The sequence below is a fragment of the Moschus berezovskii genome, chromosome 17 (genome assembly GCF_049115385.1).
Source record: "Moschus berezovskii isolate FMDL1 chromosome 17, NW_MosBer_1.0, whole genome shotgun sequence".
Classification (NCBI taxonomy): domain Eukaryota; kingdom Metazoa; phylum Chordata; class Mammalia; order Artiodactyla; family Moschidae; genus Moschus; species Moschus berezovskii.
In genome coordinates, this window is record NC_142476.1 from 11,493,021 (window position 1) to 11,506,878 (window position 13,858).

The 13,858-nt window shown below is 56.8% G+C and overlaps 2 protein-coding genes across 7 annotated transcripts in view; both read left to right on the top strand.

Annotated features, from left to right (window-relative positions):
* The window catches only part of NAV1 (neuron navigator 1), a 203,091-nt gene extending 192,162 nt beyond the window's left edge, over positions 1–10,929 (top strand). For all 6 annotated transcript variants that reach the window (XM_088845187.1, XM_088845183.1, XM_055418884.2 and 3 more), the window contains 6 exons: positions 198–352; positions 502–573; positions 963–1,159; positions 1,602–1,720; positions 3,431–3,628; positions 4,991–10,929. In XM_088845187.1, the coding sequence (XP_088701313.1) occupies positions 198–352; positions 502–573; positions 963–1,159; positions 1,602–1,720; positions 3,431–3,628; positions 4,991–5,086 (837 nt within the window). In that variant the 3' untranslated portion in view covers positions 5,087–10,929. The remainder of the gene's footprint in view (positions 1–197; positions 353–501; positions 574–962; positions 1,160–1,601; positions 1,721–3,430; positions 3,629–4,990) is intronic.
* Positions 10,930–12,674: 1,745 nt separating this feature from the next.
* Positions 12,675–13,858, top strand: part of IPO9 (importin 9) — a 39,939-nt gene continuing 38,755 nt past the window's right edge. The window contains exon 1 of the mRNA XM_055418888.2: positions 12,675–12,872. Coding sequence (XP_055274863.1) covers positions 12,710–12,872 — 163 coding nt within the window. The 5' untranslated portion in view covers positions 12,675–12,709. The remainder of the gene's footprint in view (positions 12,873–13,858) is intronic.

Consider the following 13,858-nt stretch of genomic DNA (forward strand, 5'->3'; position numbering starts at 1 on the left):
AGTGTGTTCCCCAACCTGAGGGGTTTAGGGGCCACTGCTGATCAGGCTGGGGTGGTGGGCTTCTGCAGTCACAGGTCCAAGCGCATCACACAGGAACTAAGGCCCCTCCTAGGGGATCCAAAACCAGCCCAGCTCCTCCAAAACCCTCCTCTGCAAGACTGCTCCTGAGTGCTGACCGCCCCCTTCTCTCATTTCAGGACCTGCAGCTGTATCTCTCCAACCTGGCCAACCAGATAGACCGTGAAACAGGAATTGGGGACGTCCCCCTGGTGATCCTACTGGACGACCTGAGTGAGGCAGGCTCCATCAGCGAGCTCGTCAATGGGGCCCTGACCTGCAAATATCACAAATGGTGAGCAGGAGTCAGGCCCAGCCTCACCACAGTGGGCAGAGGGGAGCCGGTGCACCCCGAGCTGTTAGCACCCCACGGTGAGGGGGTGGCACACGGCGGAAGCCGAGCGTTCAGACAGGTCTGAGCCACGCTTTCCTGTCTGCCCACAGTCCATATATCATTGGAACCACGAATCAACCGGTAAAAATGACACCCAATCACGGCTTGCACCTGAGCTTCAGGTAAGACCTGTGCCCTGGATGGGCCTCTGGATGCCCCAAGTCTGTAAACCAGTTCAGTCCAGGATCTGGGCAGAGGGACAGCAGAAGGAAAGAAGTAGCAGCGCCCTGTGGGCTGGGAGAGGAGGTGTGTGCCATGTCAGTGCAGGGGGAGAAGGGCCCTTGACACAGGAAGAGGTGCAGCCTCTGCCCACACACCCCTCATCCAGGCCAGTGGGGTCCGATGGTTACCTGAGGGGGTCACTGATCTGAATGCCAGCTCTGCCTCAGCCCTGAGTTCAGCAGACCTGCAGGCATCAGTGGGAGGCAGGTGGCTCGGGTGGGGTGGGAGTGAAGTCGACACGCCCTCGTGCAGTCTCCCCGCCCCCGACCCTCTGCATCCCTGGCCACAGGATGCTGACCTTCTCCAACAATGTGGAGCCCGCCAACGGCTTCCTGGTCCGCTACCTGAGGAGGAAGCTGGTGGAGTCGGACGGTGACATCAACGCCAACAGGGAGGAGCTGCTGCGGGTGCTGGACTGGGTGCCCAAGCTGTGGTACCACCTGCACACCTTCCTGGAGAAGCACAGCACCTCCGACTTCCTCATCGGTACGGCCTGTGCCTCAGCTGGGCAGGGTTGTGGCGGGGCCCTTTCCCTCCCGTGTCTTCAGCCTGTGCAGGACTCACTGACCCCATGCCTGCAGCCTTAGAACCGCGAGTCACTGAGCAAGCACCCAGGGTGGTCCCCCTGCCTGAGTCAGCTGTCGGAGCACTGACCTCACCCACACTCCCCAGAATCGCTAAGATGCAGGGGAGGTGTTAGGGGAGTTTAAAGCTGCCTCTGGCTGCCCCACCTCCTGTCCTCCTGGAGAAGCATCATTTCTGAGGCTGCAGCAGGCTGTCAGCTCCCACTCTCTTGACCATGATCTCAGTTTGGCCCCGCCCTGTGCTTCTCTCAGCCTCTGATTCCAAGGCCCCCTGCCTGGTATTAGGGAGTCAGTGGGGCAGACGACCGGGGAGAGCGAGGCTCACGGCCCTCTTCCCTCGACAGGGCCCTGCTTCTTTCTGTCCTGCCCCATTGGCATCGAGGATTTCCGGACCTGGTTCATAGACCTGTGGAACAATTCCATCATCCCCTACCTACAGGAAGGGGCCAAGGATGGCATCAAGGTGAGCCTGCCCTGGACTCTGCTCAACCGAGGCCAGGCTGGCCCATCTCACAGAGTGGAGACAGAGTCAGACACGCGGCCACTGAGATTTTTAGGATCTCTTCCTAACAGGCTGGGCAAGGCACTACACAGACCATGCTGCTTTCCTGCCTATGGCTAGCGTCCGGCAAGTGGCTAAACGACCACTGACCTGGGTCTCATGTCCAGTCCTAGGCCTCCGAGTCTCCTCCAAACTCAGACCACTCCCTAGGGATTTGGGCAGATAGAGAAACAACTGAGTTAAGAATTAAGTAAAATCCTATTATAGCTTTAGCTCATTGCTGCTGCTGCTGCTAAGTCACTTCAGTCGTGTCCGACTCTGTGCAATCCCATAGATGGCAGCCCACCAGGCTCCGTCATCCCTGGGATTCTCCAGGCAAGAACACTGGAGTGGGTTGTCATTTCCTTCTCCAGTGTGTGAAAGTGAAAAGTGAAAGTGAAGTCGCTCAGTCGTGTCTGACTAGTAGCGACCCCATGGACTGTATGTAGCCCACCAGGCTCCTCTGTCCATGGGATTTTCCAGGCAAGAGTACTGGAGTGGCTTGCCAGTGCCTTCTCTGAGCTCATTACTAATTATTAATAAAAATGTTACTCTGGTCAAGTTATTTAACCTTTTTAAACTACTCATACATAAAAAAGGAGATAGTATAAATTTGCTCTGTTTTGAAGGCAAATGAAATGCGTGAAAACATTGGTAAAACTGAGAATAAGAACTTTGTGCAAAAGGCAGCTGTCACTTTTAAAAACCTCCTCAGTGTTCTCACCCATAAATGAGGGCATACACATCACTGGTCCGCTGACCGGGGACGTGGTGACTGGACCAGTGGTCATGTTTTATCCATGAGTCGTGTGTCGGTGTGGCACACACCATCTGAAGATGTGGGAGAGTTTCAGAGATGCAGTGTGTCTGATGCACTATTTTCATATAATTTTGCATCATTATTAATAGTTTTCTAATTTAAACCATTTTTACACAGATGATATCTCTCTCCTTTCAGCAAAGCCCAAATTTCTTTCAAAAGGTATTATTACCGAACTGAAATTTCTTACTTGGAAAGTAAAGTTGCAGGGTCAAATGATTTGTGGGGTCCATGTCAAGTTTTAATACAGTTTGCCAAATTATTCTCCAGAATGTTCTCAGGACTCCCCGTTGGCCCCGTGGTTAAGACTCCGCCTTTCAGCACCGGGAGTGCAGGTTCAGTCTCTGGGTGGGGGGCGGGGCTAAGGGGCCTACATGCCGTGTACTGTGGCCAAAACTTAAAAAAAACAAACAAGATGGCTTCTACCCATCTATGCCAACTTATTTTATTTCCCATTTTGGGAAACTCAAAGTCCTACAGGAATCCAAACCTCATGGCTTTACGTTTGAGGAAGTACGGACACTTCAGGGGGCTTCACAGGTGGGGCTCGTGGTAAAGAACCCGCCTGCAGCTGCAGGAGACGTAGGAGACAAGGGTTCGATCCCTGGGTCGGGAAGATCCCCTGGAGGAGGGCGTGGCCACACTCCAGTGTTCTTGCCTGGAGAGTCCCACAGAGAGGAGCTCGCAGGCTGCAGTCCATGGGGGTTGAGGAGAGCTGGACACGACTGAGGGACTGAACACGCGTGCACACACATCAGGAGCTTCTCCTCCGTGGGCTCTTCACCAGTGACCACACCGTTCCTCCTCCCCAGGTTCACGGGCAGAAAGCCGCTTGGGAGGACCCTGTGGAGTGGGTCCGGGACACTCTGCCCTGGCCCTCAGCCCAACAAGACCAGTCAAAGCTGTACCACCTGCCACCCCCTACCGTGGGCCCTCACAGTATTGCCTCACCCCCCGACGACAGGACAGTCAAGGACAGCACCCCAAGCTCCCTGGACTCAGACCCCCTGGTGAGTAGAGGCCGCTGTAAGGCGGAAATCAGGGTGTCACAGAACTAAGGCCTCATCCACACCCGGCTGGGCCCAGAGGCCGGAGTGAACGTGAGGCCAGCAGTGGCAGCTCTGACCATCAAAACCCCAGACTGAGCTGAGCAGTGTCGCCCACCAGCAACGTGTGTGTCTGGCAGAGCCTGGGTGGGAACAGCCGGGGACCCGCAGGTGTTGGTCCTGCTCCCTGGGGCCGTCCTGGGGACAGCCACGGTGCAGAGACTTCAGGAGCCCTTAGAAAGTGGGCTGAGGGGCTTCCCTGCCGCCTTCCCAAGGCAGGGGGTTGGGTTCAGTCCCTGGTCAAGGAACTAGATCCCAGATGCTGAAGCTAAGAGTTTGTGTGCTGCCAGTAAGACCCAGTGCAGCCAAATAAATAAATGTTTCAAAAGAAAGAAAAAAACGGGCTGAGACAAGTAACAGACTACAAAAGTATCTACAGTGCTCATAACGAGGAGAATTGACACCCAAAACATATGACCCAGACCCTAAAACTTCCACACAGAACATGGACCGAGGATATGAGCAGGCTTTGACTAGAGGATAAAAACGGTAGAGGACCCTTCCCCTCTCTAATCACGGAGGGGATGCCTATGACAAGGAGGTAACCGGTTCATGTTGGCAGAGTCACACGTGTGGAAGGCTCGGTCCTTCTGCTGGAGGGGGTGTTGGTCATCAAGCTGTCTTGCAGGACGGTTTAGCAGATGGTATGGACACATGCACAAAACCAAGATCTTGCACTTTTACACTGCCAGTAGGAGATCCTTCTACTTTAATCCTAACACATTTTATTTAAGTTTGAACCTTGTAGAAAACAAGTGTTCTCTGTATAAAAAGGCTTTTAAGTCAGGACAGTGTTAATCGTGTAAACAGCAGGCTGGAACAACGATGCTTCCTTAGCTGAATGAAGGGGTCAGAGTTGTGACCTGTCGCGGAAGCCGCGGGGACCAGGGCAGGAGGCAGAGACACTGGCATCCAGGCCAGGCCTGGCAGGGGGATGAAGCGGGGCGGGGCAATGTACGGGGCTGGGGAGAAGCAGGTCCTAATGGCATTGAGTTCAGTGCTTAGCCCCTGGGCCGCAGCCTCTGGGAGAAAAGCTGTTAGGCGGCCTTGCCCCCACACCCTCCAGGGAGTGGCCAGAGGTCACAGCGTGCGCTGCCCCCAACCCGCCCCTCACTCCCCAGGACCGGGCTCACACAGGGTGGAAGCAGCCATCACAACCTGTTCCCAAACCAGCCCTGCACTCCCTGGGCTCTCAACCACTTGCAAACCTCATCTTCTCTGTGTGAAGTCCCCACTCTCCTCAACTGTCTCTCTGCCCCTCCTTAGATGGCCATGCTGCTGAAACTGCAGGAAGCTGCCAATTATATCGAGTCTCCAGACAGAGAGAGCATCCTGGACCCCAGCCTCCAGGCCACGCTCTGAGGGCCCAGCGGCCAGCCACGGGACAGCGGGGCAGGGACAATGCCGTGCCGTCCCCTTTTCCCCGCTTCCTCCCAGCGCGGGCTCTCCAGCCCCAGGACAGGAGGGGCCATGGAGGAAGGGGCAGGTTCCTGGTGCTGCACCTTGGAGAACTCCCCGTGGGACTGGCGGGTGGACTCGCATCCCCAGATCCATCTCCGAGTCTCCTCCGGTGACTTTGGGCAGACGATCCTGGCTCTTTTTCCTTGATTTCTTGTCTCAATTACAAACTCCTGGGCTTTCTGGGGAGGGGTTCAGAAGACGTCAAACAAGCCTGCGGCAGTTCCTGATTCTCACAAACAGCTCAGAGACACAGCCTCGCTGGGGGAAGTCTTCTGGGAGGAGGCAGCTCCCGGACCCTCCCTTGGACCCTGCCCAGTTCCATCCACTGCCAACAGCTCTCCCTGCCCCCAGGAAAAAAAAAAAGCATGTGGTTTACAAAGTTTAAATCAATCTATAAAAAGTTTTAAAAAAAAAAAGGAAAAAATGAAGCTGGAGGGAGGAAGTCCACTTGCGAGGTGCGCTACCCGCCCCCCTCTGGACGCACAGGGGATGCCAGCGAGACGGCCGCCCACCTGAGACGTGGACAGACCACGAGGATGCCACTGCAGCCGTCAGAAACGCCACCGGCTCTGCTCACAACGTCTACGTTAACACACGAATCAATAAACCCAACTTTTGTTTTTGTTTTGTTTCCATTTTTCCCTCCCAGTTGCCTATTTATTCTCCTCTTCTTTCTCGGTTTGTTTTCCTGTACCCTCACAAGTCCATGAAGTGCTCAGGCTGCTTTTCCTGGGGCTGGTCTGGCTTTTCCAGGTCGCCCTGTGAAGAGTCCAATGCCAGGCATCTGGCACCCGCAAGACACCTGCCACGCAGCTGTGTCTGGCACCCTGGGGCTCTCGTGGGACCTGAAGTGCCAGCTCAGCAGTGGGACAGGAGAGACCTCGAGTCCCACACATCCTGCCTGGAGTATGACGGCCAGTCTCTGGAGGAGAATGTGGGCCCATCCTGACAGAAGACCTCAGCTGAGCTTCCCCGTGGACTGGAGGGAAACCGGAAACTGGAAATCTCCCTCTGTCTGTGGCCTGTGGAGCCCCTCACTGCACTGTTCTGATGGCAACTGCTTTGCCCGACTGAATCCAAAATCCCCGGCTGGCTTTTACTGTTGGTTCTGAATAAGCGAAGATTCACTTAGGAGTGGACACCCATGTGAGACGCTCCCAGTCAGAATATAAGGAGTCTGATTTGGTGGCAAAGATCTGCCTTCCAAAGGGATCCACCTTTCGCAGAAGTTTCCCTGAAGGTTCAGCAGTCCTAATTCCTTCACTGGACAAGCATTTATTGGGCACTTACTGTGTACAGTCACTAGGTATAAAAAAAGAAAACGCAAGCCCTACATTCACAGTCTAGTAGGAAACATTAATCTCCACTAAACACACATTTCCTTATCTTCTGGACCCTCAGGATCACCTGAGAAATGGCATTCCAAACCACAGGAGCTAGCCATAAAGAAGCCCATGGTTAACTGCCCAGTGCACTGGGCTGCCTGGCGAGGCCGTGGTTTTGGGCTCTGCAGACCAGGGAACTGTGATGCTCTTTGGAGCCCCAAGTAGCACACGCTCATCAGAACCTACAGGCACAGTAACCACTAACCTGGATCTCTGTCCCACCAAACCAAGGAGCAGCTGCATCTGAATCTTCCTATCAGAAGAGGTTCACTTAGGTTCAAAAGGTGGTCGGATTGCTCCTTCCAGAAGCCTCTGCATTCACCTGGTGGCTCCCAGGGATGACAGGTCTTATCTGCTGGAGGGGATGTCTATTGATGCTGCTAGAGCTGTGAAGACCCCAACCCTGCCAGAAAATATGCAATTCTCCCACGGGAAGAGGCTGTCTGTCCAAGGATGGTGCTGACATCACTGCCTTAAGGTCTCTGCCGTGCAGAAGGAGGCGGCCCTGGAGCGGGGCGTCCCAGCTTGGAAGGACAAGAAGACGCCCCACCAGGTGGGCCTTCCCTGGGCGCTGGCCTCTCAGCCCCACCTTGGCTGTCGCCCCGGGACTGGGCTCCGGCTCCAGTGCCGTCTCCCCCAGGGCTGAGCCCCATCTCCGTTCTCGGTGCTGCCCGGCCGGTGCCTTCTGTCCTGGGTGTTACTGGCTACTTGAGAAAAAGGAAAGGGGTGAACCCCTTCCTCCGTTCCAACTGCCTCAGACTCCCCGGAGCGATGCCTGCCTCCCCAGTCAGGGTGGAGGCCTCCGTGCAGTCTGCCTGGATCTCAGCAGGTTGCCCCTGGAGGCCTCGGGCTCTGGCACCTCATCTCTGAGCCCTGGCCCACGGCTGTTCTCAGCCACCGGTGGCGTTGCACTCCGCTCTTCAGCTGCTGGCCTCCAGAAAGTGGGCTCCCATCCAGCGAGGGGCCACTGCCCCCCGCTGTCCCTCTGGAGCCTGGACCCTGTTTCCAGTTGTTTCCACCCGGGCCCCTGGCTGTGGGCGTCCGTCGTCCCCAGGAATCGCGGCCACGTGGCGACTGCGGCGGCCAAGCCTCCTCGCGGTGCTAGGCCCATCTGAAGCCGGCCCCCACCCCGCCCGGGATGAGTGGCCAGCGAAGACCCACAGCACCCTCTCCCACCTGTTCCCCTGCTTCTTGGTTGAGACGCTGGGTCTCCTCAGAAAGGGACGGCCAGGTCCCAGGACTAAACTCGCACCGCGGCACCTCGAGAAAACTCAGCCCGTCCAGGACCGGACTGGGTGCCGCCGCTGCCGCCCCCCGCGCCTCCCCTCACTGCATCCGGCGAGCGGACCCGCGCTTCAGCGCCCAGCCCCACTTCCGGGCAGAGGTGCGACCACGGCCCCCATTTCTGGACGAAGGAGCGCACCGCATTTTGTCCAGCGCGTGTGTTCTCCGCTCCTGCTCAGGCACCAGAAATAAAGCGCGCGGTGTGGAGGCCGGCAGAGGACGCGCTGTGTGTGTGTGTCTCCGGGAGAGGCTGGCTGCCGCCGTCGCGTCTTCCGAGGCGGCTCCGCGGTGCTTATCTCTGTGTGCGTCTCGTCCTGGCGTCTCTGTTGCGTGCTCTGCGTGGGGAAGCGGGAGGTTGGCTGAGGTCTTGGGGGTCCCCCTCGCAGAGTCCCTAGCGGTCCGCAGGCTAAGCTTTGGTTTTGAATGACCAACTAGTCTGCCCATTCTTGAGGACCTAAGACAACATAGGCATTTTTCAAATTTTTTTCTTTCTTCCGCTTTTCCTGGTTTGGGCCTAATCTCATCTCTTCACTTCAAGCTCCTTGCAACAAGATCCCAGGTATTCAGAGGGGCACCCCCATCAGTCTCAGAGGTCACTTTACTTCCAGGGGGAGGAGAGAGCCCCCTCCCAGCAACACCTCACAGGCGAGCCCTGCACAGAGGCGAAGGCTGCCTGTGAGAGCGAGCCTTGCGGTAGGTAGCCTCTGTCGCAGGGTGTCTGGGAAAGGAAGCTGGTCTGTCCTTACCACACATTTCACACAGGCCTCGTTCTAGGGCTGACCACGTTCTCCTCATGCTTCTTCCTTCCCTACTCCTGGGCTTCAGGTAAGCAGAAGCTAGTAGGGAGGCTCTATGAGCATCCCTACCTCCACCCTGCCTGTGCCCTGATGGGATGGGATGTGCTTTTCCAGGGGGTTTGCTGCTGGAACACTGGAACCGCCCTATGATGACTGGATAACTATCATACTACTGCGTTCTGGTCCATGGCCCCGCCAGAGGCCACAGTAAGAAAATGGTTTTAGGGACATTGTTCTCAGAAGACCAAAGCCTGAGAATAACGCCCTGTATAACTGAAAGGAGCTTTATATATTCATGAACCCTCAGTCAACCTTGTCAGGGCCATAGGGGCCCCCACCTTGGCTTGCCCACTGCCCACGTGTGCTTGTCAGCCCCGCCTGGAGCACACACTCCGCCACAGACCCTGTGGGAGGCGGCGCGGTCTAAGAGTGAGGACGCACACCAGGAGAAACCTGGAAGCTGCTAGCCCAGCGGGGCATTAAGCCTGTGCTACTGGATCCTCCTGGGTTGGCCTTTGGGTCTCTTAATGGCTGTGTCTGGAGAGCTTTCTGTGACGGGCGTGGTCATGGAAGGAAGTCAGCGTCGGTCCTTTGATTCACCTCTTTCATTTCTTAAAACAGCGGTTCTTATGTCTGTTTATAGACCATCAGTGTCGGCAGCCTCTGAGGGCTTGTGGAAGTGACGTTCTCAGACCCCATCCCAGACCTGCTGAATCCGGAACTGGGGAGGGGGCCTGGCGGAAACCAGGGAGGGCCCGGGTTGCGTTTAATGGACCCTCTTGGCGATTGTGCTGCACTGCAGTTCCAATCCACTGTCAGGGAAGCCAAGGGCCCGAGGCCCCACACGGGCTTCAGGGCTGCAAATGAGGCTCTAGGTTAACAGGCAGACTTTAACATTAGTTTCAAGGCTTCTCATGTGTCCTCATGATTTTTGTCTGTCTTTATATTTAACAAAGAGCATGTGTGCTTTTGGGCAGAAGTTAGGGGAATGCTTGCATTTCCTTGTAGAACACAACCTCCAGGGAAAACGTCACAACTCTGAGATTTCCAGGGGGCTTCCCTGGGGGACGCAGAGGGAGGGATGTGTCTCCTGCTGGGTGATGCTTCTCCACTCAGCCGCTTTCTGCTGATGGGATGAGAGCAGTTTAAAAGTCTGATCTGTATTTCCACGAAACTTGTCCTGGCAGCACCCCTCACCCTTGTCCCAGTTCTAAAGGGCACCTGCCAGAACCTTCTGCCCGCCCCGCCCCCAGCCCTGCCTGGCCACAGGAGAGCCTTTTCAGAGGTGGAGCAGACGGCCCTCGAGGCGTCCATCCTTTCCCCGATTAAAAAAAACAAAAAAAATTTAAACTGAAAAGAGCTTTGTATTTCCCCAAACTCACAGATGGGGCCGTGGGGGAGATGTGTGTACAACTGGCCTTGTTTAGAGTTTGTCCATTTGCCCCGTGAGAGCGCTTGTGGGTGGGGGACGAAGACCCATCTGGCACTGGGCCTTCTGGGGTCAGAGACCAAGTGCCTGGAGGAGGACGCGAGCCTGAGGAAGGCGTGAAGCCTGCACTGAAGTCACCCCATGGCCCACCGGGTTCTTCATCTCCTGCGGATCTCCCCGCGTCCCTGCCATGTCTCCAGACTGAAGACGCAGATGAGAAGGCAAGGGCTCCCCATCCGAGCCAGTCTCCGGGCCACTGCTGTGCAGGAGCCTCCCGCTTCCTAAGCGTTCTCGTTATTTGTTTCTTTACAGAACAATCTTTTCCTCAGACAAATTCCAGCCCTTGCTGGGTTCCTTCCTTGTCCTTCTCACCTGTCCTGTTTTAGGGGGCACTGTTTGTGTGACGGAGTCTTTGCTTCTCAGATGCATGGCGATCCTCAGGTGGAAGGTGGGCGGGAATCTTTACAACACTCTTTTTTTTAATTTATTGGGCACAAACCCCCAAACCAGGATATGTGTGTGTCTTCGTATTTTGATTTTTATCATTGGCCCCCTCTTTCAACCTACCCCCTTTCATATCTGACGTAGAGAAAGGGAGCCGTTGTATTTACACATAATTGCGGTAACAATCATGAGAGAGCTGGGCGATTGGTCTTAAATAACAAATCGGTTGACAGTTAAATCCATCCCGGGGCAGCAGATGAGGCCTTCTTCCCTCACTGCCAGAAGCCCCCTCACCTGGGTCCTCTGTCCATCAGGCATGTCTCCTCCCAACAAGTCACCTGTTCAATGCCATTTGCGTTTCAATAAAGTTATCTCCTGTGTTGTCCGCTGGCTCTCTCTAGCTCCCTCTGTCTGGTTTTTGTCTCATTTATCTTCTGGTCCATGCCTTGATGGGGAAGGTCATTTGCCAAACCCAGAGTTAAGACCCACCTGCCCAGATGTCTGCTCCTCAGTCCTTAAGCAGGAGTCTCTCAGCCCCCTTGGCTGGGGGTGGCACGGGGTCCTGCTTGCATACTGGACCAGCATCCTTCACCAGAACCTGAAACGTCCAGTGCAGACGCTGAGGTTCTGGAATTCTCCATCCACTGCCACGATGTTTGAAAACACCACCCTCTGGACTTGCCTAAGTTTTCTTCTTGGGGTAAAAGTGACATGATTTCTGAGAAAAGAGGCTTTCTAATGGAATTCTGCTTTTCCTGGCCACTGAAAGAATAACCGCTTTCTTACTGGGGAACTGCAGCCTCCAAATGGACATCTTTCCCCACAAAATTGAGCCGGTGACACAAGCCACCTCTGCCCTCTAATGGTGGCGGTTTAGTCGCTAAGTTGTGTCTGCCTCTTTGCGACCCCGTGGACTGTAGCCCACCAGGCTCCTCTGTCCATGGGATTCTTCAGGCAAGAAGCATGGAGTGGGTTCTGTCCTCTAGTAGGAGATGGCCAATGGGTTGAGAGCTCTTCTCAATGTAAGTAATCAAGGAATCATTCTTTCGGAAGAATACTCAGGTGAGGTGGCTTCTCCCTGTGGCCAGCGTAGCCTCTGCAGTCTAAGAACTGGGCTAGGAACTGATGACTGCTTGGGAATGAGTCATGGTTCCTAGAAACATTTTTAAGGGGCTTAACCCGAACCCTTTAGTAACGAATGCTGCTGCTGCGTCACTTCAGTCGTGTCCGCCTCTGTGTGTCCCCATAGACAGAAGCCCACCAGGCTCCCCCGTCCCTGGGATTCTCCAGGCAAGAACACTGGAGTGGGCTGCCATTTCCTTCTCCAATGTGTGAAAGTGAAGTCGCTCAGTCGTGTCCGACCCTTAGCGACCCCACGGACTGCAGCCTACCAGGCTCCTCCATCCATGGGATTTTCTAGGCAAGCGTACTGGAGTGGCTTGCCAAATGCCTGTTCCCATTTGCTCTGACCCTCCCGGGCCAACAAGGGACCCAGCCCCCTGCCCTGCACTGCCAACCTCTCTCAGCAGTCCTTCAGGCTTCAGGAGTGTCTACACCTTGAGACTTGCCCCCGGTTGGCCCTGGATGGCCATATCCCTACTCATCCCTCCACCTCTTTAAGGTCCAGCCATAATTTCCTTGGAAAAAAGTTATAGTTTCTCAACTAATAGGGCTTACTCTCAAATAGTCATATAAGCACTCACTCTGGAAGGAATGCCTTTTCCCACGGCAGTCTCTCCTGGCCCAGTCCTTGAGGCTGGACTCACCACCTGAAAAGCCAACGGACGCCTCACTGCCAGTCGCTTCAGATTCTTTCCCCCGACCTTTGGATTCCCGGGGCTGAGAGGAAAACTCGCTTGTTTGGGGGCAAAAGAGGTTGGTTTGCAGTGGGCGCTAATCCAGAGCCTCCCGCTAAAGGCTTGTCCGCAGGTCCTCGGCCTGCGGCGCTCAGGGCTGCCTCCAGCGGACGCCGCGCACCGGCCGCGGGCCGCGCCTCCCGCGCCCCCGGATCGGGCCCGCGGAGCCCTGCAGTTCCCCGCCCCGCCGCAGGCGGCGCCGTCTCCGAGGCGCGCGCCCCGCCCCGCCCCGCGCTCCCGCCGGCCAGTGCGCAGGCGCGGCTCTGCGGATTGGCCGCGCGCGGGAGCCGTCGGCGGCGGGGCGGGGCGCGCGCGCGGCGCGGAGCAAGATGGCGGCGGCGGCGGCGGCTGGCGCGGCCTCGGCGCTGCCGGGGCCGGTGGCCCAGGGGCTGAAGGAGGCGCTGGTGGACACGCTCACCGGGATTCTGTCCCCGGTGCAGGAGGTGCGCGCGGCCGCGGAGGAGCAGATTAAGGTGCTGGAGGTGACGGAGGGTGAGTGAGGCGGGCCGCCGCGAGGTCTGGGCCGCGCCGGCCGCTGCCCGAGCCCCGGCCGGAGACGGGCCCGCGGAGGCCTGGCCCGGCGGCGCGGACCGGGCGGCGGGCAGCCCGGGGCCCGCGGCGGGCGCTGGCGGTGCGGGCGCGCTCCGGGGCGGGCGCCCGGCGGGGCCTCCCACGCGCCCCGGGCCGGTCGCTGCGGGCGCCGCCCCGCCCCGCCGGGCTCGCGATCGGCCCGCGCTGTGCGGAGCGCCCGGCCGCCCTTTGTCTCTGCGACTTCGTCCCCCTCCTCCCGCTGGGAGCTCGAGAGTGATGGCGGGCGAGACACGCCTTGGGTTTGAGGTTGTCCGCCAGCTCCTGCCGAGCGGGCCTTTCCGCAGGCCCGCGGCAGCCACGCTCCGACGAGCATCGGCTCCTGAAACCCGAGGAGGGGAATCCGCTCGGGCTTTTTGTCGGGAGCACGGCTGGCCTGTCGGGGCTTCGTAGGCAAAACTCCAAACCTGCGGACTCCCCGAGCTCAGCGGCACGGCCCCAGCACCTCTCACATCGGCCGTGGGAGTGGGCCCTCCTATGGACTGAGGGGGGTTTTTTTGAAAATAATTTAACACAAAACTCCCATAAATTTAATTTTATATTCTCCTTTAATTTTATATTCTCCCACAGCATGAGAAAGCTCTTGAAAAACTAAGTTATCTCTGCTGATAATACGTTGAGATCTGGGATTTTGCGGGTTGAGGACCATTTTGAAGGCCGTTTTAACTGTCATTGTTTTGTGAAATGTCAGACCCTGTAAGAGGAGCAACCACTGGGCGGGAGAAAGCCGTTTGAGAGCCCTGTGCAGACTGACCTGCGGGAGGTATCTCTGCCTGCTAGGTGAACTCCCTTTACTCACGCTAACGCCTCTGCCTCCCGTGGGCACGAAGGAGAAAGAAGCCGAGGAACTTTGTCACATTCAGGCTACTGCTTGAGTGATGTTGAAGATG